The 20,989-nt window shown below is 40.6% G+C and overlaps 1 protein-coding gene across 1 annotated transcript in view; it reads right to left on the bottom strand.

Annotated features, from left to right (window-relative positions):
- Window positions 1-20,989, bottom strand: part of Lrrc9 (leucine rich repeat containing 9) — a 79,898-nt gene that overhangs the window by 43,243 nt on the left and 15,666 nt on the right. The window contains exons 8-14 of the mRNA XM_051195979.1: window positions 19,039-19,194; window positions 16,648-16,829; window positions 15,649-15,780; window positions 9,078-9,254; window positions 8,429-8,543; window positions 3,255-3,387; window positions 494-616 (exon numbers count right to left, since the gene is read on the bottom strand). Of these exons, the coding sequence (XP_051051936.1) occupies window positions 494-616; window positions 3,255-3,387; window positions 8,429-8,543; window positions 9,078-9,254; window positions 15,649-15,780; window positions 16,648-16,829; window positions 19,039-19,194 (1,018 nt within the window). The remainder of the gene's footprint in view (window positions 1-493; window positions 617-3,254; window positions 3,388-8,428; window positions 8,544-9,077; window positions 9,255-15,648; window positions 15,781-16,647; window positions 16,830-19,038; window positions 19,195-20,989) is intronic.

Genomic DNA, 20,989 nt, shown 5'->3' with positions numbered 1-20,989 from the left:
TGCAGCATTTCATTTATACTGCATTAAGTACTAAAGCAATGTTGAGATGGTGTACTCAGGAAGACTGGACTGTGTAGGTGACATGCACACATTATGCCATTTGATAATGGGCCTGAGAATCTCCAAAGTTTGATATCTATAAATGGTATGTGTGTGTATGCATACTGTAGAACTAATTCCCCAGATACTGAGAGTTGAGTGTATAGATGGCTATAAATACACGCACGCACACACACACACACACACACACAAAACACACACACACACCCTTCCCACAAATAATTAAAATTGGCGAAGTAAATCACACACACATTTCATTTCTATGAGTAACAGAAAAATCATTAGTCTCCAGAAGTAGGTTTTTATAGAAAGGTTTACAGGTCTTCTTAGATAGAGGTTAGACCATTAGCTATGTTATAAACTGTTGTATTAAACAGAGATGTTTTGTATTGAGAGGTTTGAAACTGCACAGTGTTCTTTTTGGCAGACATACTTAGCAAATGTCTCTGAGGCATGAACACCGAGTTAACCATGGGGTAGTTGGCTTTAATGATGGGTTCCTGTTCACGAGCCTGAACGCTCTGGCCAAGAAAAACCTTTGCAATGAGGATGGTGCCTAAATATGAAAAAAATAGACATAATTTAGCAAATATGACCTTAACAAATTTCCAGTGCAATTTTTATTAACTTCAAGTATAACTTAACCTTCTGTAAAGGCAGAGGCCATGGCTGTCTTACTTGCTACTATATAGTGCACAGCACACAACTTGATTCAAATAGGAGCTAGAGCATATCTGTTAAATAAATGAGCTGGAAATAAAAGGAACATTGTAATTGCAGTGAACAAAGCTGGGCATGGTGGCTCACACTTAGAATCCTAGCACTTAGGATGTAGAAGCAAGAGCCTTACAACTTTTAGACTAAGCTAAGCTGCATATGGAATGCTAGTTACATACATTAGGCTATAGAATGGAAAAAGTAAAAACAAATAAAACTACAAAGAAACTTAGGAATAAATAAAATAATTTAGCAGTGCCTCTGGTGTGTGTGTATGTGCACGTGTGTGTGTGTGTGTGTGTGTGTGTGTGTGTGTGTGTGTGTGTGTGTTCTCTCCTATCATGCAGGTTCTAGGGACTGAACTCAGGTAGGTACGGGCTGAGACATCTTGCTTTCTCCTCCTCCTGAGACCTAACAGGTACTAAATACATATCTGTTAAATGGAAGGACATTTCTTTGCTCATAGATTCTTGCAATTTGCTGAATACTAAGGATTTCTGAGTCAATAAAGTTGAAAAAATAATTTCTACCACTAGGTGACTGAATTTACTAAGCACAGAAGAGTAATGGGACAAAGTTAATACTGCTTTGGCTCATAAGGGATTTTCTCCAATTTTCAGTAGAAGAAATAGTGTCCTTCCAGTAACCTAAGTTGGGTATATGTGGGCAAACTTCTCAACATACATAGGTCTCATTTTTTTCTAATCTGTAAAAGTAGTGCCTAAAATTGTATAATCACAAGTGTAAAATCAAGGTTAAATTTTTTTCCTAATCATTACATATAATTACATATGGATAAATTATTTTTTTTTCAATATTTTATGTTTATGTGTATATATCTGGGTGTAGGCTTGTGCACATGAGTGCCGTGTCTTTTTCAGAAGAGGATGTTGGATTCCCTGCAACTGGAATTACAAGCTGGTTATGAACCACCCAGTGTAGATGCTGGGACTGAGCTGTGGTCCTCTGGAAGAGTAGCCAATGCTCTCACCCACCAAGAAATCTCTCCAGACTTGTTTATCATTATTTTACACAAGATAAATCAGGAGAACCTGTTTTAGAAAATGCATTTGGGGAATATTAAGTAAACAGTAAATATGAGGTTTTTCTAATAATGGGAAAGGAAAAGAATGATTTAAAAACTATCAGAGTTTTTTTCAAGAGTCCTTGATTTAGCAATCAGCTGGAGTTTCTGATATTTAACCATATGAAGGACTGCAAATCACACAGTTTGCCATGAACCATCTGGATCCTGGAATGCTATTCTCAAAGAAAAAGAAAGTGTATAAGCACTCTCAGGCCAGGGTTTAAACCCAAGGTTTCAGGCAAGCCAGGCTGGCACTCTGCTACCAAGCCACACCTCCTACCACAGCAGGGGTTCCTGACTCAGCACCAACCAACTTTCTGCCTACCCAGTGATCAGTCAGTTTTGGGATTGAGAGCTAAAAGAATAGGGGCCCTTAATCCCCGGCCTGATTATCTATTCTCTTTATTGTATATACCAATCCTTCATGTTTATACTTAGGATCGTAACTGTAAATTTTATATTTAATTATATGATTATGGGTATGAGTGGGCATTACGTAGAAACTGGTTTACACAAACCAAGCAGTGCCTAACATACAATAAGCATTTAATTAGTACAAATGGAACGGAAAAACCAACTGGAAGGTGAGGCAAGAGAAGGCACGATGAGCTGGCCTTTTCTCTCAGGCTCTAAATAAACTCTTCCATGGGTATCTTGCAAGCTGGTTATTGTACTTACACTATGTTGTAGGAATTTAGCAGAGTCACTGTATCTGGGATAGACATTAGAATGAATAGCTGTTTTCTGCAAGTACTTTGACCTTGAAGAATCTTTGTGATAAACAGTAAAGAATTTTTGTGGAAAACTGATTGTTTTCTGTGATTTGTAGAATTGTTTTACTGAAGGCGCATTGCAGCCTTTGCATAACTTTGATCACACAATGCCCTGGCACCCCCGAGGCTCTTGGATTATTGTGTATTACAAACGATACACAATAAAGGACTAAAGTCACGAGGACATGCTATGCAACACAGAACACCCCGACAACACTGCCACCCATTTAAGCTGCAAGGATAGTATTAGTAAGTGGATAAAGTAGCTTGCAGCTTGCCTTCTATAGAACAATGTCTAAATCCACAAACCTCACGACTTGTCTCCTACTGACAGTAAATCAATCTGGTTTTCTTACCACCTTAGGGGGATGATGCAGCTCAATGAAGTCCACCCTTCCTGACTACTTTATATTTCACATACAAGCCAATTCTTTTCTCTTTCTTGTGAAGTTAGTGTGTGTGTAAAGAAATATACATAGATACTTTTGAGTGCACTACATTGGGGAGAATGACATCAAACAATTTGGACAGAATCTCTCAGATAAAACCAAGAATGATCCAGAAGAGACGGAGGAACGGAGGGACAAGGGACACTTCAGAAGCGCTGTCTATATTACCGTGTCTGAGGAGGTCATACTCAGCTGGACTTTTCATCTTGTCCTTATACTTCTGCTGGAGGAACTCAATTCGGGGGCACTCACACATACTGAGGCTGTTCACAAGGGTAACTGCTTCTTTCCTGAAAGGCGGCTGTAAAAGGGGAAAGATTTTGAGGGCTTTCTTTTTCTACCTTATTTATTTATTTATTAACACAATTGACAACATTCCTACTTCAATGCAGATGGCTTCTTATTTTATGTTTCTGAGTCTGCCAAATCAATCTGCAAAGAAATAGATAACGTCCAGGTGCAACTTCATTATGCAAATCTATTTAAATATTCAACATTCACATGCAAATGGGTCTATAAAGAAGTGATGAGGAACAAAATTTGTTCCTGGGAAAACCAGCAACCACAACACCACATGGTGCAGGGCTCAACAGCTTTCACACATGGACTTGTGGGAAATTCTTGTTAACTCAGAAAAGGCCCTGTGGGGGTGAGGCACTACATCAGCCAAGGACGCCATTTGTCTCTGTGTATGCTGTACGGTCTACATTATTTTGAAACAAAACATTTCTAATTGTGCACAAATATTTTAACTTTTGTTGTGACAAATTTGACTTCTTCCAAATTGTATCAGGAATATGCATATTACAGGTCACAGAGCAAACAGAAACACTGTTCTGATTGAGAAAGCTAGAGCTATAAGAGGTTATGCCAGTATCCAAAGATGGGCGTAGAGGTTGGCAGAGTCATGATTTGAACTCACATCTATTTGTCCTTGTCACAACCTCAGTTTTATATTTATCGTTAGTTTTTGAGTAATAGCCAAATTACTTAGAATTATGTCTTTCCAGAAATGTCTCTCTCTCTTACACACCCAAAGTTATCCAAAGAAGTTCTTTAGAAAACCAACTACTTTCACATCTGTTGCACTGACCACACCCATTGGGGGGTGGGGACAGGTGAATATCTCACTACACCTGGGACTACAAATCCCACACTTCGGCGTCAGTGAACATCCCTACCTGTTTAGTTACAGTCTCTGTGCATAGTATTGGGAAGCGATACTATAACTTTGGCCTTCAGGGGACAGAGAAAAGAGAGGAGTATGAACAATGACTAAAAATCTAAGATATCTCAAGATACATCAAACAAGATGCCCTTTTTAAATGAGTAGAAAAAAGTAACAAGATGGTGACTCGGGCTTTGGGTAGGAAGGAATCCAAATAGAAATGTAAAGGAAGATCATTTAAGAGGAGAAGATACAATAAGGCACATGCACACATAGAAGTTGCACGCACTATCCATCCACTCATTCACCAGGTTCTTATTGAGAACTTAGTCCTTGCCCTTGTGCACTAGTAGAAAGGTTTACTTTCGACATAGTGTCGGTTCTGTAATAAGGACCCTCAAGCGACTTCTGCTTAATGTAAACAACGCTTGACAGTCTGGAGGGTTGGCCTGACTTCTCTACTTCCACTCTTTAAGCCATAGCACAAGGGCAGTTCCAAGATAAGATGCTCCCTTTGAAACCACGGAGCAACTCCATCCTAACCAGCCTGCTGCATGCAGACCAAGAGCCAATCAATTTTATTTTGAAATTTGTCAAGCGGTTGTACTTCTTCTGGGAACCATGCACAACACAGAAAGCAATGTAAGAAACAGCAGGAAACATGCTTCTTGGAAAACTAAGTGGAAAATTGAGTGAAATTCAGTGGAGCTTAGTTTAAAATTTCTGTGAAATGTATGTTTGGGCAAGGCCAAGCCTAAGTTAGTGGGAGCCAGGGTAGCTCCTACAAGCTAGGTGCCTCTTGGACTGAATAGGATGTTTAAGAATCTAAGAATGACATGTGGTTATGGCCAGGGTGATGCTAGTAAGAGAGCCAACTAGAGAGCCACTGTCCAACTAGACTGACAAGTGCATGTAAATCTTCATACGAAGTTCAAGCATCTGTTGGGTTGCATGCAGTCCCTTCTCTTGCGCTTACTTGGGACTGAGCCCACTGCCTCTGGGCAAGTGCTCTGCGGTGAAACTGTACCCCAGGGTCCCTTTTATTTTTTTATTGTGGGTCAAGGTCTCAGATAGTTGTCCAGAGTGGCCTTGAACTTGAAACCTAGGCAGGTCTTAAAATTGCAATCCTCCTGTCTCAGACTTGCAGGCAGCTGGAATGAGAGGCTCGGTTGTTGTTTTTTTTTGGGGGGGGGGTTATGGTTCTTCATTTTAATTGATTTTTAAAAAATTAGCTTGCAAACTAGGAAAGAGTTCTCTCACTGTTTGAGAATCAGGAAAAGCTACAGAGAGAACACCTTTAGCTGAATCTTGAAGGATGAGTGAGTTTGGCCCAGGAAATGAGGGTTCATTATTTTACCAGAGAGAAAATTGGTACTGCATCTGTCTGGTAACAGGGTCTTAGACTGCAGCCAGTGTCTTCTCTGCTCCAGTCCTCTGGTGCATAAAACACAACCATCCTAGGAACAGACTCTTGCCTAGATTGCTTGTCAGAGCCCATTTCCTGATGCAGAACCCGAGTGTTTATCTTTGTTCACTGGGTGCCATTGTGGCTGAGACACCTAGCTCACCTGGCCTTCTGGGTGTGGCATAAAGACAGCCCCTCCTATTCCCCAGACCTTCTCAAGAAGAGTAACTGCTGGTGTTTGGAGAGAGAAGACTGTAAATGCTAACCTCTTAGTATTCCCATGTGTAGAGGCCAGGGACATAAAGAAAATGGTGGCAGAACAATAAAGCGTTAGAAGAAGGATAAATCTGGAGAGACGGCTTGGTGGCTAAGAGCAATTGCTACTCTTCTGGAGAACCTGGGTTCGATTCCCAGCACCCACGTGCAGCTCAAAACGTCCCGTTTCACTCTCCTAGGGCATCTGAATGCACATGGTGAACATATATCCACTTAAGTTAGAAGGCCAGCAATAGTGTGGCACAACTGTCTTACGGTTACTGTTGCTATTATGAAAAAGCATGACGAAATACAAGTTGGGGAGGAAAGGGTTTTCCCTCTTTCACTTCCACATCCCTGTTCATCACTGGAGGAAGTCTGGGCAGGAACTCAGCAGGGACAGAAACCTGAAGGCAGGGGCTGATGCCCAGGCCTGGACGTGTGCTGTTTATTGCTTTGCTCCCCCATCGCTTGCTCAGCCTGCTTTCTTATAGAAGCCAGGACCACCTGCCCAGGAATGGCACCACCCACAATGGGCTGGGCTATGCCATCAATCACTAGTTAAGATTCTACCCTATGGGCTTGCCTACAGCCCCATCTTATGGCAGTATTTTCTCAAATGAGGTTCCCTCCTCTCAGCTGACTTTAGCTTATATCAGGTTGACATAAAACTAGCCAGCACAATCATGGATGCCAAAGGAGAGCTTGAACAAGGAGCCAGAGAGAGGACCTGATGTGTATTATGGTCCAGATAATAATGGTAAAATATCAGAAACTTTTCTATGTAGTAAGAAGTCAGCCAAGGACTTTTCATGTGAACTTCAATAACACAGTTTGTTTGAGTATTCAAAATACTGTCATTTCAACATCTAGTCAACCTAAGAAACGATAGCCATTAGGAAAGCCGGTGTTTAAGCTTTAAGCACATGGGTCTAGACTAGCCTCACTTCCAGGGCTCAGTATTCACAGGAGGGCAGGGGTTGGCCCAGTTAGTAGAGCAGGACAGGCAGCTATTGGGAAAATTAATGGAGACAGTGTCTTAGGTGAGGCAGGAAGTGAGCACGTGGAGGGTGCAGGAGATGGAATTCAGGACTTTGCACAGCAAAGACTTTACTAATTGAACTGTCTTCCCACTTCCAGAATATATTTTTGGTCAGTTCTTATCATGGCAAAATACACGTAAGGTAAAACTGACCATTTTAACTGTTCTTAAGCACAGAATTCAGTGGCATAGGGCATTTACATTACTGTGTAATGCCATCATCACATCTATGGCCAAAACGTTTTCATTAACTTGACCTGAAACTTTGTACATAATAAACAGTTAAGTCTTTGTCCTTCACCTCCCCCAGGGCCTGGTGATGTTCATTCTTTATTTTATCTCTGTCTTTGCATTGCCTTTGCATTACACAATATTTTCTCTTGGCTTATTTCACTTATGGTGATTTCAATGTTCTTTTGTGTTGTGTGGACTCACGGGGCAGATTTTCATCTCTCTTTATAATCTACTGTGAATTAATGGCAGTTTTTTTTTAATCTAACTTTCATCTATTGATTGATGTGCATTTGGGTTGTGGCTCCTTTTTGGATGTGTAATAGTGATGCATGAATATTGCTATAGAAATACCCAAGAGCATTGCAACACACATTTATTTAACCAAGTACGATTAACAACTTTGCAAAATACATGCCACTGCCACTTTCATTTACAGGCTGGAGAGAAGCAGGCACAGAGGTGGGTGCAGCTTAGGTGGTAGAGGATGTGCCTGGCACACACAAAGCCCCGGGCTTAGTCCCAGCATTGCATAGACTAGGTATGGTGGTGCATGCCTTTCACTCCAGCACTTGGGAAGTGGGGGTGGAAGGATCAGGAGTTCAAAGTCATCCTAGGCTACATAGTGAAAAAAGAGTAGGCAGAGGCAGGTGAAGTGGTGTATCCACAGAGGGGTGACGTCGGGGTTCAAACACAGCGGGATCTCACTTATGTGGGCACCAAGTGGATTGGGAAGCAGTGCTCTGTAGCTGGGGGCTACAGCTGCCTCATGGGGACAGTGCAGGGAAGTGGGTTGGGTGTGCCGGAGCTCAGGGGGTCTAGTGATGAAGCAGTATTGGCAGTAAGGTGAGGACAGAAAGGTAGAAAGAGACAGTGGCAGAAAAGGGGAAAAAGAAACCCGATGACAGAAAGCACAGCCAAATCCAGCTACTGGGATGTTTCCAACGCGAAGAGTTAACAGTAGTGCTGGAGGCTCCTAATAGCTTTAGAGCCAATTAAATAAGGCGATTTCAAGTCACCTAGTGTAAGAATCCAAGAATGAAGTTAAGTCAGGCAAACAAAGCCACGCTGGACTTCCTGTGCCATCCTTTTTGTGCTTAAGACTCTGTCTACCATGTCACCAAGCTTCGAGCGAAGCAGGCTCAGAAGCTTGCTATCAAGACGGATCTGGGTGGGGAGGCATGCTGGACAGGAGGCAGACCACACGCTCTAGCAAGATTATTCAAAGAGACCGGTGCTACCTTGCTTGTATCACTCTCTTCAAATCCCCTTTCAAGTATTTGTAGCAGGTGCTTTTTCTTCACCGTCACTTCAGGATCAAAAACATAAAAAAGGCACTCCAGCATCTTTCGATAGCTCCTTGGGAACAATGGAGACAGAAAAACGTTGAGAGTTGATTTCACAAGAACTTAGCCATTAGTAAGTTAACTGTACACCCATGGTGAGAGTTTCCTGTTTACAACGGATAGTCCAGTGTCATTAAAACCTCCAGCATGCCTACCCCACTCTCAAAAAACAGGCCCAGTGGGTAGAGACATGGCTCAGAGGTTAAGAGCACTGGCTGCTGTTCCAGAGGTCGGGAGTTCCATTCCCAGCAACCACATGTTGGCTCACGACCATCTGTAATGAGATCTGGTGCCCTCTTCTGGCCTGCAGGCATACATAACAAATACATTATTAAAAATAAAAACAACAACGACAAAAACAGGTCTTATGCAGACAAATCATGAAGTCATCTCAGCCATGGGAGATGCAGGACCAGAATCAATTTACTAGCAAGGTGCATTTTTCATATGGTTAATTTACAAAACAGGATATTCATATTCTCTCCCTGTAAAACAAAACAAAGGCAGGATTTTTACAGCCACTTTCTACAGAATCAATTCTTACTCTGAATCATGTATGTCTTCATGGTCCAAACACTTTTGGAATTTCTCTTCAAACTTCAGTCTCAGAATACGGTTGTTAACTTTAATGACACGTTTGACCTTCACGCCTGTGATGCCATATGCTCTGAAGTCCCAGGTACAGAAACGTGAGAGAATTAGTTCATAGCAGGAATTAAACCTATGTGGGGGATACAAAACACACACACACACAACAGGAGAAGCTGAAGGACACAAAGCACATGTAATAAAAGTTACAGATCCTATTTTGAGATTAATTTGCTAAACATACTTAATCAGATTACAGTAACTGTATTTTTGTTTCAACTGGCATATTTAACCAATAAAGGATGTTAAAACTTGAAACCCAGTAAAATGTTTCTTTTATTATCTATTATTTTGTCCTTCCACTTAAAGGTTATGGTGACTGAAAACCCTTCCTTCCTAAGACTAATTGGCTTCAGCGTGATCTCATGTTCCTGGTTGCCTTCCTGCTGGGTATGCCATTGATATTTTTCTTTCCTTAGTCCCCTAAAATGATTCTTTTTTTTAAAATTCATTTATCTTACATTTTTAAATGGTGCCGAAGATTGAATCTAGGACCTTTGGCATGCAGGGAAGCCCTTTGCCACTGAGAGCTATTTGCCTCCAATGGGCTTGGAAAGGTTGTGTTTCCCCAGGAACCAGAATATGACCCTCTTGTTTTCACTCTCCTTAGATGATTTCATCTGGAATGTATATTCGTATGCATGCATGTAGCCAGATGCAAATATTCATGCCTATCCAAACTTAGCTGTAATACCCAGATTTGAATATACAACTGTTTTCTAAAATACCTACTTGAGTATGTGAAGAGCCTGTCAAAACTAACTTACTCAACATCTGGCCCCAACCTGCAGTTAAAACTGCAGGACTGATCTATTTCTGTTCTTCCTCACTCCCTCACCTTATCCCTCAGCACGCCCGCCACCATTTCTAAAATGCACACTGAGGCAGATCCTGGGTCATCGTCACCAGGATGCTGTCCTCGTTGGAATCATCATTATCTCTGGGTCTATTACAAGAACTTCCTAATTAAGTTAGGGCACATGAGTGAAAGGGCAGTGTCTCTGGTTTCTCTCCTAAGGCCAGCATTCCAAAGGAGGAGATAGACAATAAATACCTAAAGTCATAAATATAGCAAATTCTAAACTGATGAGGACTTGGTGGGGGGAGCTCTGGATGATGAGTGCAGAGGGTGATCCCTGGGAGTTTTAGGGAAGACCTTCCAGGAAGAAATGATCTGAGAACCAGAGGAAGAAGACTTCTCCGCTTTGGGAAGTTCAAGAACAGGAAGGATCCGCTCAACCACTGGCCAGCTCTCTGCTGCCCTCATCTGGCCATTCTCTTAAATTACAACTTTATCTTAAAATTGTACAGAATGGAGATTAAGATGAGATTGAAAACAGCAAGCAAGTGATCCTGTATGGGATACATTTACCTCATGATCATTTGAATGTGTCTGAGAGCTAAAGCCACAGAGGGAAGCTTCCTCATGGGTGGTTTGTGAACCCAATATCTGAACTCCTAGCTCAGAGAACCTGACTTTCTCACTGCTAGAGGCTTTATCAGTGCAGGCAGGGGCCACCGGCCACTCTCCTCCTGAAATAACAAACCAAAATTGCCAGGTCTAGCTAACCCTGTGGGAGCATTGGTGGTGCAGTGGTGGCGTTCTTGCCTCCCAAGTCTAGGTAATCCAGAAGAGTCCAAATCTGGTAGAGCAGACAGATATGAACAGTGTCACAGACCACCATAGTGCCTGCTCAGAGTTCAAAGGTCTTACTAAATATCCACATTAACATCTGCTGTGAGAAATCCACTGGCCTTTCTTATAGAGGGGCCATTGTCTGGGTCTATGTTATTCAAGTCTTCTCCAAATATGTCAGAAACTGCTCAGACTCTCAGTAGTTCACTTCCTGCACCCAAAAAGAGCTAGTGCTCCAGCATTGTAGGGACAGCTCCCATTATTCAGTGGGCATTTTATCAGAGAGCCTAGGTTCTCAAGAGTCATGGCAGTGATGGGCAAACTATCAAACTGGTACATTGGATTCTAGGAAATGCATGAACCAGAAACAGACAAGAAAGCCTCATGTAGTAGAATCCTCTCACTGATGGTGTGTTGTGTGTGTGTGTGTGTGTATGTGTGTGTGTATGTGTGTGTATGTGTGTGTGTATGTGTGTGTGTATGTGTGTGTGTATGTGTGTGTGTATGTGTATGTATGTGTGTGTGTGTGTGTGTGTGTGTGTGTGTGTGTGTGTGGCAAAGATAAAGTGACGCTGAGGGACCCAAATGCATTGAATTTGGGTGAAGGAAGGAAAACGAACAAACTCCCAGACCATGGGCATGCTCCCAGAACAGTGAAGCACGTAGATCAGCTCCGGGGAGTGAGGATAGTTGAGATAGTTAATGCTCCCCTGCAGAAGAAAGGTTTGAAAGAAATGTGGAAATGCACAGCCAAGGGCTTTCATTTGGTTCTGTCTTTAACAAGGTGCTTTCTGAGTAAAAGCCGACTAGCAAGGGTCGTCAGGGGCTTTCCTGGTTGGTGAACATCAGCACTATTTGGCAGGCACCATGCTGGGCTCTGTGATCCAGGCAGGATGCTATGAAAACCCATGTGCAGGTGCTTTGGATTAAAGAGCATGCATGACAGCATGTGTACCTGGTTGCATATGGAAACTGAGGGAAAGAATGAAGTCAAGAATGGCTTCAATGTCTGTGAAGCCTGGATTAACAAGAAAATGCTGAACCCAAAACCGTAACGTCGAAAGCTAACTATTTTCGTATTACTTTGTCTAATTCTATCTCGTTATTTTCTCACTTCCACCTGAGGCTCAAGGGACTAATGGTACTTCAAGATCACACAGGGAATTTAGATGGAGGTCCTTTCTTTCTATTATCTCAAGGTGGATTCCCTTTTGTATTTGTTGAGTTTGCCTCGTCGATTGAACATCCAGATAGAAATGTCCAACACACAGGAATGCAGGGCAGGAGTCTGATTGAGGAGGGGGGATTTGCAGCTAGGAATAATTAGTAAAAGTTTAGGAAGAGACCATCAAGGAAAAGCATGAAAAAAAAATGCAAAAAAAAAAATGTTTAAGTACCAAGCCTATAAGGAACGGAGAATGGTACCAAGTATTTCAATCCTGAAGAAACGGAGGACTCCCCACTACTCCACAACCCTCATTAATTCAGTGTGGCCTGAATGTGTGAGCCTTCACACTAGTACACCCCATGGACTAAGACTGTCCATTAAAACACATGTGGCCAATTTTTATTGGATATTAAATACATACTCTTTAAATGGTCAAAAGAAACTCAATCCCATCCATGAAAATTCACTTCATGATTCTAGACAAATCCTTAGTGGATGGCATAAAGTGCTGTCTTATGAGATTAAGCACAACACTTCACTGCCATAATATAAGGTTTTAGAGCCAAAACTCTTGATGCAGATTTGGGGAGTGGAAGGGAAGAGCTGGAGGGTAATGTGAGATGCAGGCATGACCAAAGCACACTACATGCGTGTATGGAACAGTACCACAAGACCCATTATTTTGCAGTGACAGTATACTTTAACAAAAATGAATATAAAGGGGTCCGTTACTGCAAATCATTATATGTTAAAAAGTTAAATGGTAAAATGAGCACCTATAAAGCAATAGAGAAACTTCAATTAGTACTTATGCGCTTGGCTATGACCCAGCCCTGTGGCAGAGGTTGGACTGCAGCTGTCTTCCCCTGGAGCTCACAGAGCCAAGCACACATTGTTTTGTGGTGCTTTCAGGTGATTTTTTATTCTAAATTGGCTACACCTGTAGTGATGTTGCAAGCGTCTCTAAGGCAAGGACATCTTTCATGCTCTCGAGTTCTCACTTGCTGAATGTCGTATGACACCAGTGAGCTACTCAAGGGGCTGTACAGAGAGGAATAATTTGCTTCTACAATGACGGAACCCCTCCATTTGACTAGCATGTGTCTGTAACATAAGAAGCTTTTGGAAATTGAACAACATGGTAAATGTATTTCAGGAAAGAAATGATGCTGAGAAACGGTGAATGGTATACAATTAAAAATCTGGGGGATTTTTTTTTCTCTTTTGCTGAAGAAATAAAAAGTAGTCTAATAGAAAATCTATCTCTACTCAAGCACTTTATACTTAAGGAGAGATCCTTGGCCTTAAAAATATTGATGAAAGAGAAGTCAATGTTTAAATAAAATAGCCAGAAATGGGGCACCTGGCTATTTAAGGCACTTTAGCTGTAATTTTTTTTTAAAATCAGACATAAGAGAGCAGGCCTTGAGTGGCCAAGCATGTGGAACACTTAAAACAAGCGACTGGCCTTGAAATTCTGCCAACACACATTTGATTACCTCCATAAGATGGGTCAAGCTTATTCTCATTAAATCCAAATTAAGGCTCTGTAGCTTTGTAGATGCCCACTAAAAGCCATCAAAGCAGTCAACTTACTATCAGGCTGATGTAGGAACAGAATTGGTACTGTAGTGATTTTATTTTTAAATATTTTTTTTAACTAACTCACCTGTTTTGTTAAAAGGTTAAATAGAAGCAGAAATGCATCATTGTCTCTAATTAAATTTCTATTGTTTAATATTCCTAAGTAGGCTGAATGAATGTAAATGAAAGACCACATCTTACTACCTACAGATCTCATGAGTTTGTGCATTTGGAAAACCAAGGCCTCATCTACCTGGGAAGTGGCTTGCATGTCTTTCATAGCCTTGTTCATAAAAACCAAGTGTTGTGGTTTAAATAAACATAATTGCAGGACAAATTCACTGATACAAAAGATTTACTGGATTCACTGATATAAAAGAACATAGTTTAGAAGGCCCCCCTTCTCCCTTGGAGAAAGCTCCTTACACTTCTCCACCAAAGGATCCAAACTTCTACTCACAAAGGTAAAGACCTCTATTGAAAGCAGCCACTGATGGGATTAATACCTGGCAACCATACGCTGTATTCTAAAACTTAACGAGAACTTGGCACACTAGTCCGTATAAGAATCTGCCTTGCTGTTGATGTCAAGTAACACTTCACTCTGTGGCCATGTGTGAGGCCATCTTGTGGTTCCATACAATGACTGACTGACTCTCCACATACCCAGGTTACCAATATGGTTCTAGGGCAAACTTTGGTTGTGTTAATGGCCTCTCGGTTTAAGAAAATGACTTCAGAAATATGAAACTCATAATTTATAGTATTCATTTTCAAGACTTTCTTCTTTAAGAGTTATTTCTAATCACATCCTCTAGTTGAGACAACATTCCTGCTTGCTTATCTCACTGACATGAGGGCCATGGTTCTGAGGTATGGATGTCTGAGACTCCACTTCTGCCTCTGGTGGTCCTCTGGTGGGATTTTCACGTGGTGTTGGGAGTACAAAGGTCCTTGTACCCACAGATCATTGGGGAAACCAGGAATGTTGAGCATACTGGGTTGTCTTTTCAAAGAAAAGATATATAACCTGTTCTCTCACCCAGAAGGCTGGGAATTGGAGGTGATCTAGTCTAGCTATCTGTGTTATCTGAAGGGCCAGGTCATATCAAGCTCACACAACCAAGACCAGAGGTATTTAATGTCTAGATGAACCTTACATTATCTGTATAGCCAGGGGCTTCCCCAAGCTCCCACAACTCAGACCAGAGGCAGCCAATAGCCCAAATAACCTCTGTGCTCTTTGTATGACCAAGATCATGGCAGATCCTCCCCTGAACCCTTAATACATGCAGCCTATCTCTAGAATCCATCTTCTTGGAAGAAATGACATATACTTTGAATTAAGTTTTCATGTAATTATGCCTCCCTGTGCATTGGGAATTGTATTGCAACGGGAAGCTTTCCCCCGGATTGTACTGTGTTTAAATATATTATAATAAACTGCCTGCTATCAGACTCCAGAAGTTGGACCCCGCCCGGTTGACTAAGTCAGGCTGAACCAAGTGTCATTCTCACCTAACCTGGATTGTTTCCCTGCTGGCTGTGACACTTGGAACCCCGCAGTCTGAAGTCTGGCTTTGTCTGCCTTCTCCTGACATGGTGTCCAATGGCTAACTGTCTGCTTAGCTCCCCAAATGGCTTCCACTCTGACTACAGGCCTGCAGGACAGCCATGAGATGGCCTCCATGGTGGCAACCTGCTGCTGCCAATTCTGCTCTGACTTTCAGCCAGTATTCAGAATCCAGGGTTACACCCACCCAGCAATGGTATAAGCCCGAGGACAGTAGAGGAATGCAACTTTTTCTTAACATTTCTGTAAACTTCCCACAAACTTTATTTCTGCTGTCTGGCCAAGAAAAAAAATATACACAAAGAGTAATGATGTTGAAGTGTGCAGAGTTTGCCTCACAACAATAAAACAGACAAATGTGCAGGTGGGAAATATGTAATAGTGGATTTCCAACCGATGACTATTTTGATAAAAACTGGTTTGAAATGGGACACTATAAGTTGATCACCTGGCTCAGGAGCCTAAGTACAATTATTTTTAAAGCTATACTTCAAGTTCAGATTTACCAGTCATCAGCTTGAGTGCCTTCTTCAAAATGGATATTCCCCACAGTCTCCAACTCAGTTAGCAAAAACGGGGTCAATAGGCCGTGGCTTTTCTTCTTCTGTTTTACTTCAATGTGATAAATTGTTTCAATTCTACCAGAGACAAAATCCACATTTAGACACCACAATACGAAAAACTCACAGCATTAAAGCACAGAAGTTTGTTCATGTACTGAAACATGTACTCAGTTCGTTCATACTGTAACATGTATTCAGTTTGTTCATATACTACAACGTGTTTAGTGTGTTCGTGTACTCTAACATGTATTCAGTTCATTCATGTACTGTAACATGTATTTTAATAACAGTCACTTTTTGCTTTTCAGTGGATGAGTAAGGTTAATGTTAGCAGTTAAAGCAGGAACACGGATTTTGTTACCCTCACTCAGAGTATGAAAAGCTAAGAAAACCTCCTGGAACTAAGCATGGCTGCCAAATCCTAGACAGGCCATTTTGTCCCCTTATACCACCGTAGGTATCCTCAATACCATGCCAATACTAATATGTCTAAACCGCTAGTTTGAAGGTAGCTTGGCATGGGGTAATGCCCTACTCCCAAATGTTACAATCCTGTTGTTAATAGGGGTCAGTTAACTTGTTTACCCAGTCTGAGTGTGAATGAAAAGGTAGCCTGAGCCATACAAGGGCTGCGGGTGCCTTGCTGGGTCTTGTCTGCTTTGGGGGAGAGGGGAGGTTCTGAACTAAGTAGAGCTCAATTGCTTTCTGACAGAAGTAGACGCTTGATACCAAGCTGTGAGGAGAAAGCTCATTGTGCTTAACTGAGAACGGCCTCAGCCAGACCAGCTTTGAGAGGGTGGGTGCCCTAGGAACCCAAGGGCCAACACAGTTCATGTCTGTTGCCTACCATTTCTCAAGGGACCTGGGCTCAACTCTTGCCACCCCATATGTCTATTCTTTCATGTCTTCAATCTGAACAACCAGACAGTTCGCCAAACATACTCATTTAGTTTCCTGTTCCAGAATGTGACCCTTTCGTCCAGGGCACTCAGCTTGTTGAGTATCTTCTGCTGCAGACCTGATTCTTGGGTGACAGTCTCGTTACTCCTGGGTTTCTCCGTCTCTGGTGTATTGTCATTCTGCCCTTTACCAGGTCCCTTGAGTTCAGCCAGTTCCCGTTCTAACTGTTGAAAACAACACACCCGAGAGCAAATTAAAAAGAAAATATCACTAAGGCAAAGCCCCAACTCAGATTTTCATTTTGTGGTGAGATTTATTAGTTCAGAAGATGAATGCAGAAATCTAGGTAATAGGTAGCAGAGACTATAAAAGCCAAAGTGAAATTGCAATCAGTGCTGGTTTGGATGTGAACAAAACCTTAAACTTGAAACAATGTAATTTTAAAAACATACTTACGTCTCAATGTTTTTTTTTCAACTATGTCTGGACAGATATAAACCATAGGAAACACACAGAAGGGAGATAAGGTTTTTCTTTTTTAGCAACAAGCACCAAACACAAAACACCACACATTGTATCAGATTTTAATATTTTTGGGGTTTGTTGTCCATAGTTGGCTTTTTGGTATTAACTGGGGCATTTAAAATATTGTTTTGAATAATATTATTTATCTTGATTACTTAGCCTTTGGATCAACCCTGTAAAGTTTAGGTCCCAGGGCAAATCTCTTGTAGGAATTAAAGATGAAGTATAACGCACAAAGTTTATAAAAGGAAATTTACCAGTTAGCTATATTTCTTCACTTAAATAGCTATAACTGGCTGCTAAAATCAAATTACATATTTAAAAATGTGTGCAGTTTATAAAACACTCATTCCTTCTGCTGCCTGCAGATTTTAATTAATATAGTGAGTACCCTTAAACTGAAATTTGAAGTGTGCCCAACTTTGAAACTTTGAACATATTTTAGATATTTAGATAAGGGATGTTCAGCTGGTGGAGTCCATGTAAATATTCCAAAATGTGACAAACTCCAAATTCTGAAATGCATTTGGTTGTAAAGGATTCTAAACAAGGGACTGTCGACCTACATGCATGAAAATGGCACATTATAAAATGATTTCCACATCTTGGTCTTTCTGTGGTTTTAATCAATAATTTAAATTTAATTAAAGAATATCCTTCTGATTATAAAATAAAAACATACTCATTTGTAGAAAAGGTCAACAGATACATTTCAAACCTCTTTTTTAAAATAAAAAAATGGTTTTTTTTCTCTACCTTTTAAATGTATGGGTATGTGGGTCTGTGTGACGAGTGAATGAATATGCCAGTGAAGGCCAAAGAAGGTGCTGGATCTCCTGAAGCCAGAGTTACGGGGGTCGTGAGTCACCTGGTATGGGTACTGAGGATGGACTCCAGTTCTTTGCAAGAGCAGCATCCCTGTGCTAGCCCTGGCAGTACACTATGGGAATGATCGACTTATTCTCTTGTTATTATTTATGTAGCATCTGGTGTTTTGTTGCTATTGACGGGGTGGTGACGTCTCCGTAGAAGGTACACTTCCTGAGCTGAAGGTCAGACGCCCTCTGAAGCTGTGTGACCATGGCTCACTCTCACGGGCACTGCAGAGTGTGCGATGCTCATCTCTACCTCCCACTTCTGTTGTTCTTATTCTTGGTTTTGCAATTGAATCTACATTTCTTCATAATTTATAGTATTTCTTTTATTTGGCAGGTAAATCAATTCATTTACATATTTATTCTTGATATTTTTTCATCTAATTTTCACTCCCAATGAAACTTAGTTTGGTAAAGTGTAAACCCAACTCCCCCACTCTTAAATACCTTGGCTCTTTTCTAACACTATTTGTTAAATAATCCATTGTTTCTTTATGGTTTTGGGACGTTACAGAAAATTTTACACACACTAGGTTCTATTATCAAGTAAATGATCCCTAACTTTTCAAGATCTGCTTTTAATAGAGGGAATTGATGAAGTATTCTGAATAGAAAGCACACATACTACTAAAACAAAGTTTGATTTGAAGTTTCCTGTTGTATACCTGTGTGTGCACTCCTGTGTGTGTATACACATTTGTCTGTGTGAGTGCAGGTATATGTATGCTGCAGGACAGATGTGAAGGTCCTATCCCACCGTTTGAGACAAAGGTTCTCAGTTCCACATTGCATAAGCCTTGTCTCCACCTCTCAATCTCATCTCAGGAGCACTGTGGTTACAGACAGGCTACCAAGCCTGGGGTCAAAATATTTTAGAGTAAACCTGACTTAATCTTCAGACACACACACACACACACACACACACACACACACACACACACAATGGGGGACATAGGGGATTTAAGAATTTACTATTTTGTCTGATAATTTTCCTACAATGTAGCCAGTGGAATTTTACATAATTAAATCTTACAGTTTTTTTTGCAAAGTTGAATAATTTTATCCGTTCTTCTGGTAGCTTCTGTAACTTGCATTTTTTGTCATTCAGCTTTTCAATTTCTTCATTCAGATGTCTTTGAACAGTTTTTATTCGCATGTTATAATACATTATTTTTTTCATTGCTGTTGTCTGAAGGTAAGAGAGTAAATAACATAAGATTAGATAAAACAAATTGCAGAGAACTGTGCTGGCTAGTTTTATGTCACCTTGACACAAACTGGAGTCATTTTAGCAGAAGGAACTTCAATTGAGAAAATGTCCCTCCAGATTAGCCTGTGGAGCTTTTTTTTTGATTGATGATTGACATGGGAGGGCCCAGCTCACTGTGCACTGTGGTCCTGGGTTCCATAAGAAAGTAGGCAGAGCAAGCCACGAGGAGCAAGCCAGTAAGCAGCCCTCCTCTATCAGCTCCAGCCTCCAGGTTTCTGCCTTGAGTTCCAGCCCTGATTTCTCTGGATAATGGAGCAGTAGGCTGAAATAAACTCTCTCCTCCCCAATAAATAAATAAGCTTCTCCTTGTGGGAAGTAAGCTGAACTAAACTCTTTCCTCCCCAACAACTTTAGGACACATAGGTAGAAACCTAAGACACAGCTGTCTATGGTACTGTCTGAACACAAGTTCTTTCTTAATTTGGAAGTTGCCCAGCTGCATAAGACATGCTGAGGATGACAGCAGATGTGGTGATGTTCAGAGGGTTTATTTAATTTAATATATAAGATAAACATCTCAAAGAGCATCTTTGTGTCTAACATGGATGTGGCATATGCACATCTAGTTCCAGAATTTTCAAAAAAGAAATTGCAGACATAATTTAATTTATAAAACACTATACTTAACTAATAGGACTTAGGATTGGAGCAAATTATCAAACCACTGTTCCTAGTTTATTAATTCAGGGAAAGCATACAAATCAAATTAAAAGGGGTTAAAGGTAAATGTAAAATTGAGTATAGTTCACTTTTTAAAAACCTTAACAGTTAAAAAAAAAAAAAGGACAAAAACAAAATTTACTCTGCCCCTCAATCTGCAAAGTGAGGCTCTAACTGAACTATCTTCAGATTTAGATCATTAAATTATCACTCTAATGCAATTACCTCAAGTCTTAAACTTAACACCAGTATATCATTCAGTTACTAATCAGCTAATAATAGCAAACTGACTAAATAGCCCATTATGAACTATACAAGTTTGAGAATTAGATTAGTCACAAAGAACAGGCCAGACAATCTATCCAAGAGGATCAAGTTCCAGATTCAGTGAGATTCCCTCTAGAAAAATAAGGTGGGGGGCCAGAAAGCAAAAACCTGACAACCACCTTTGACCTCCATATCACACCCACACATACATGTGTACACACAAGCATACACTTCACTACACACACACACACACACACACACACACACACACACACACGAAGGAAGGAAGAAAAAAAGAAAAACTTGAAAATGCTGTTTCTTATTATTTTGAATATTTGGGGTAAATAAAAAAATCCCAAACAAAAATACTTGAGTCACTGAGAGATAAAAGGGTTTCAAATAAAAATTTAAATCTAAAGAAATATCATGTGTTGTGGAGCGAGCAGTTTATTTTGCCAGACAAAACAGAGAATGCTTAGTTAAATTTCAAATAAGCAGCAAGGTATTTAGTAAACTTACTTGTACTTATTTAGTTATACCAAGACATTCTTTAGTATTTACACAAAATTCAAATTTAACAGGTTTCTTCCATGTGGGGAAAAGATTTTTTTAAATGCTACGTTTAATTTATTCTAAAATAATTTTAATCATCATGTATCAAAAAATTCTATTTCCAATAGACACCTGTTTCCCATTTTTAGTGGGACCACTGAATTCCAGCATTAATGTTATTATTTGCATACTTTTAGATAATAATATTATTCTGCTCTTAGAGCAAGAGAAAACT

The sequence above is a fragment of the Phodopus roborovskii genome, unplaced genomic scaffold (genome assembly GCF_943737965.1).
Source record: "Phodopus roborovskii unplaced genomic scaffold, PHOROB, whole genome shotgun sequence".
In the NCBI taxonomy this organism is placed as follows: Eukaryota; Metazoa; Chordata; class Mammalia; order Rodentia; family Cricetidae; genus Phodopus; species Phodopus roborovskii.
Note: the sequence above shows the minus strand (reverse complement) of the source record. Positions and strands in the feature narration are given on the sequence as shown.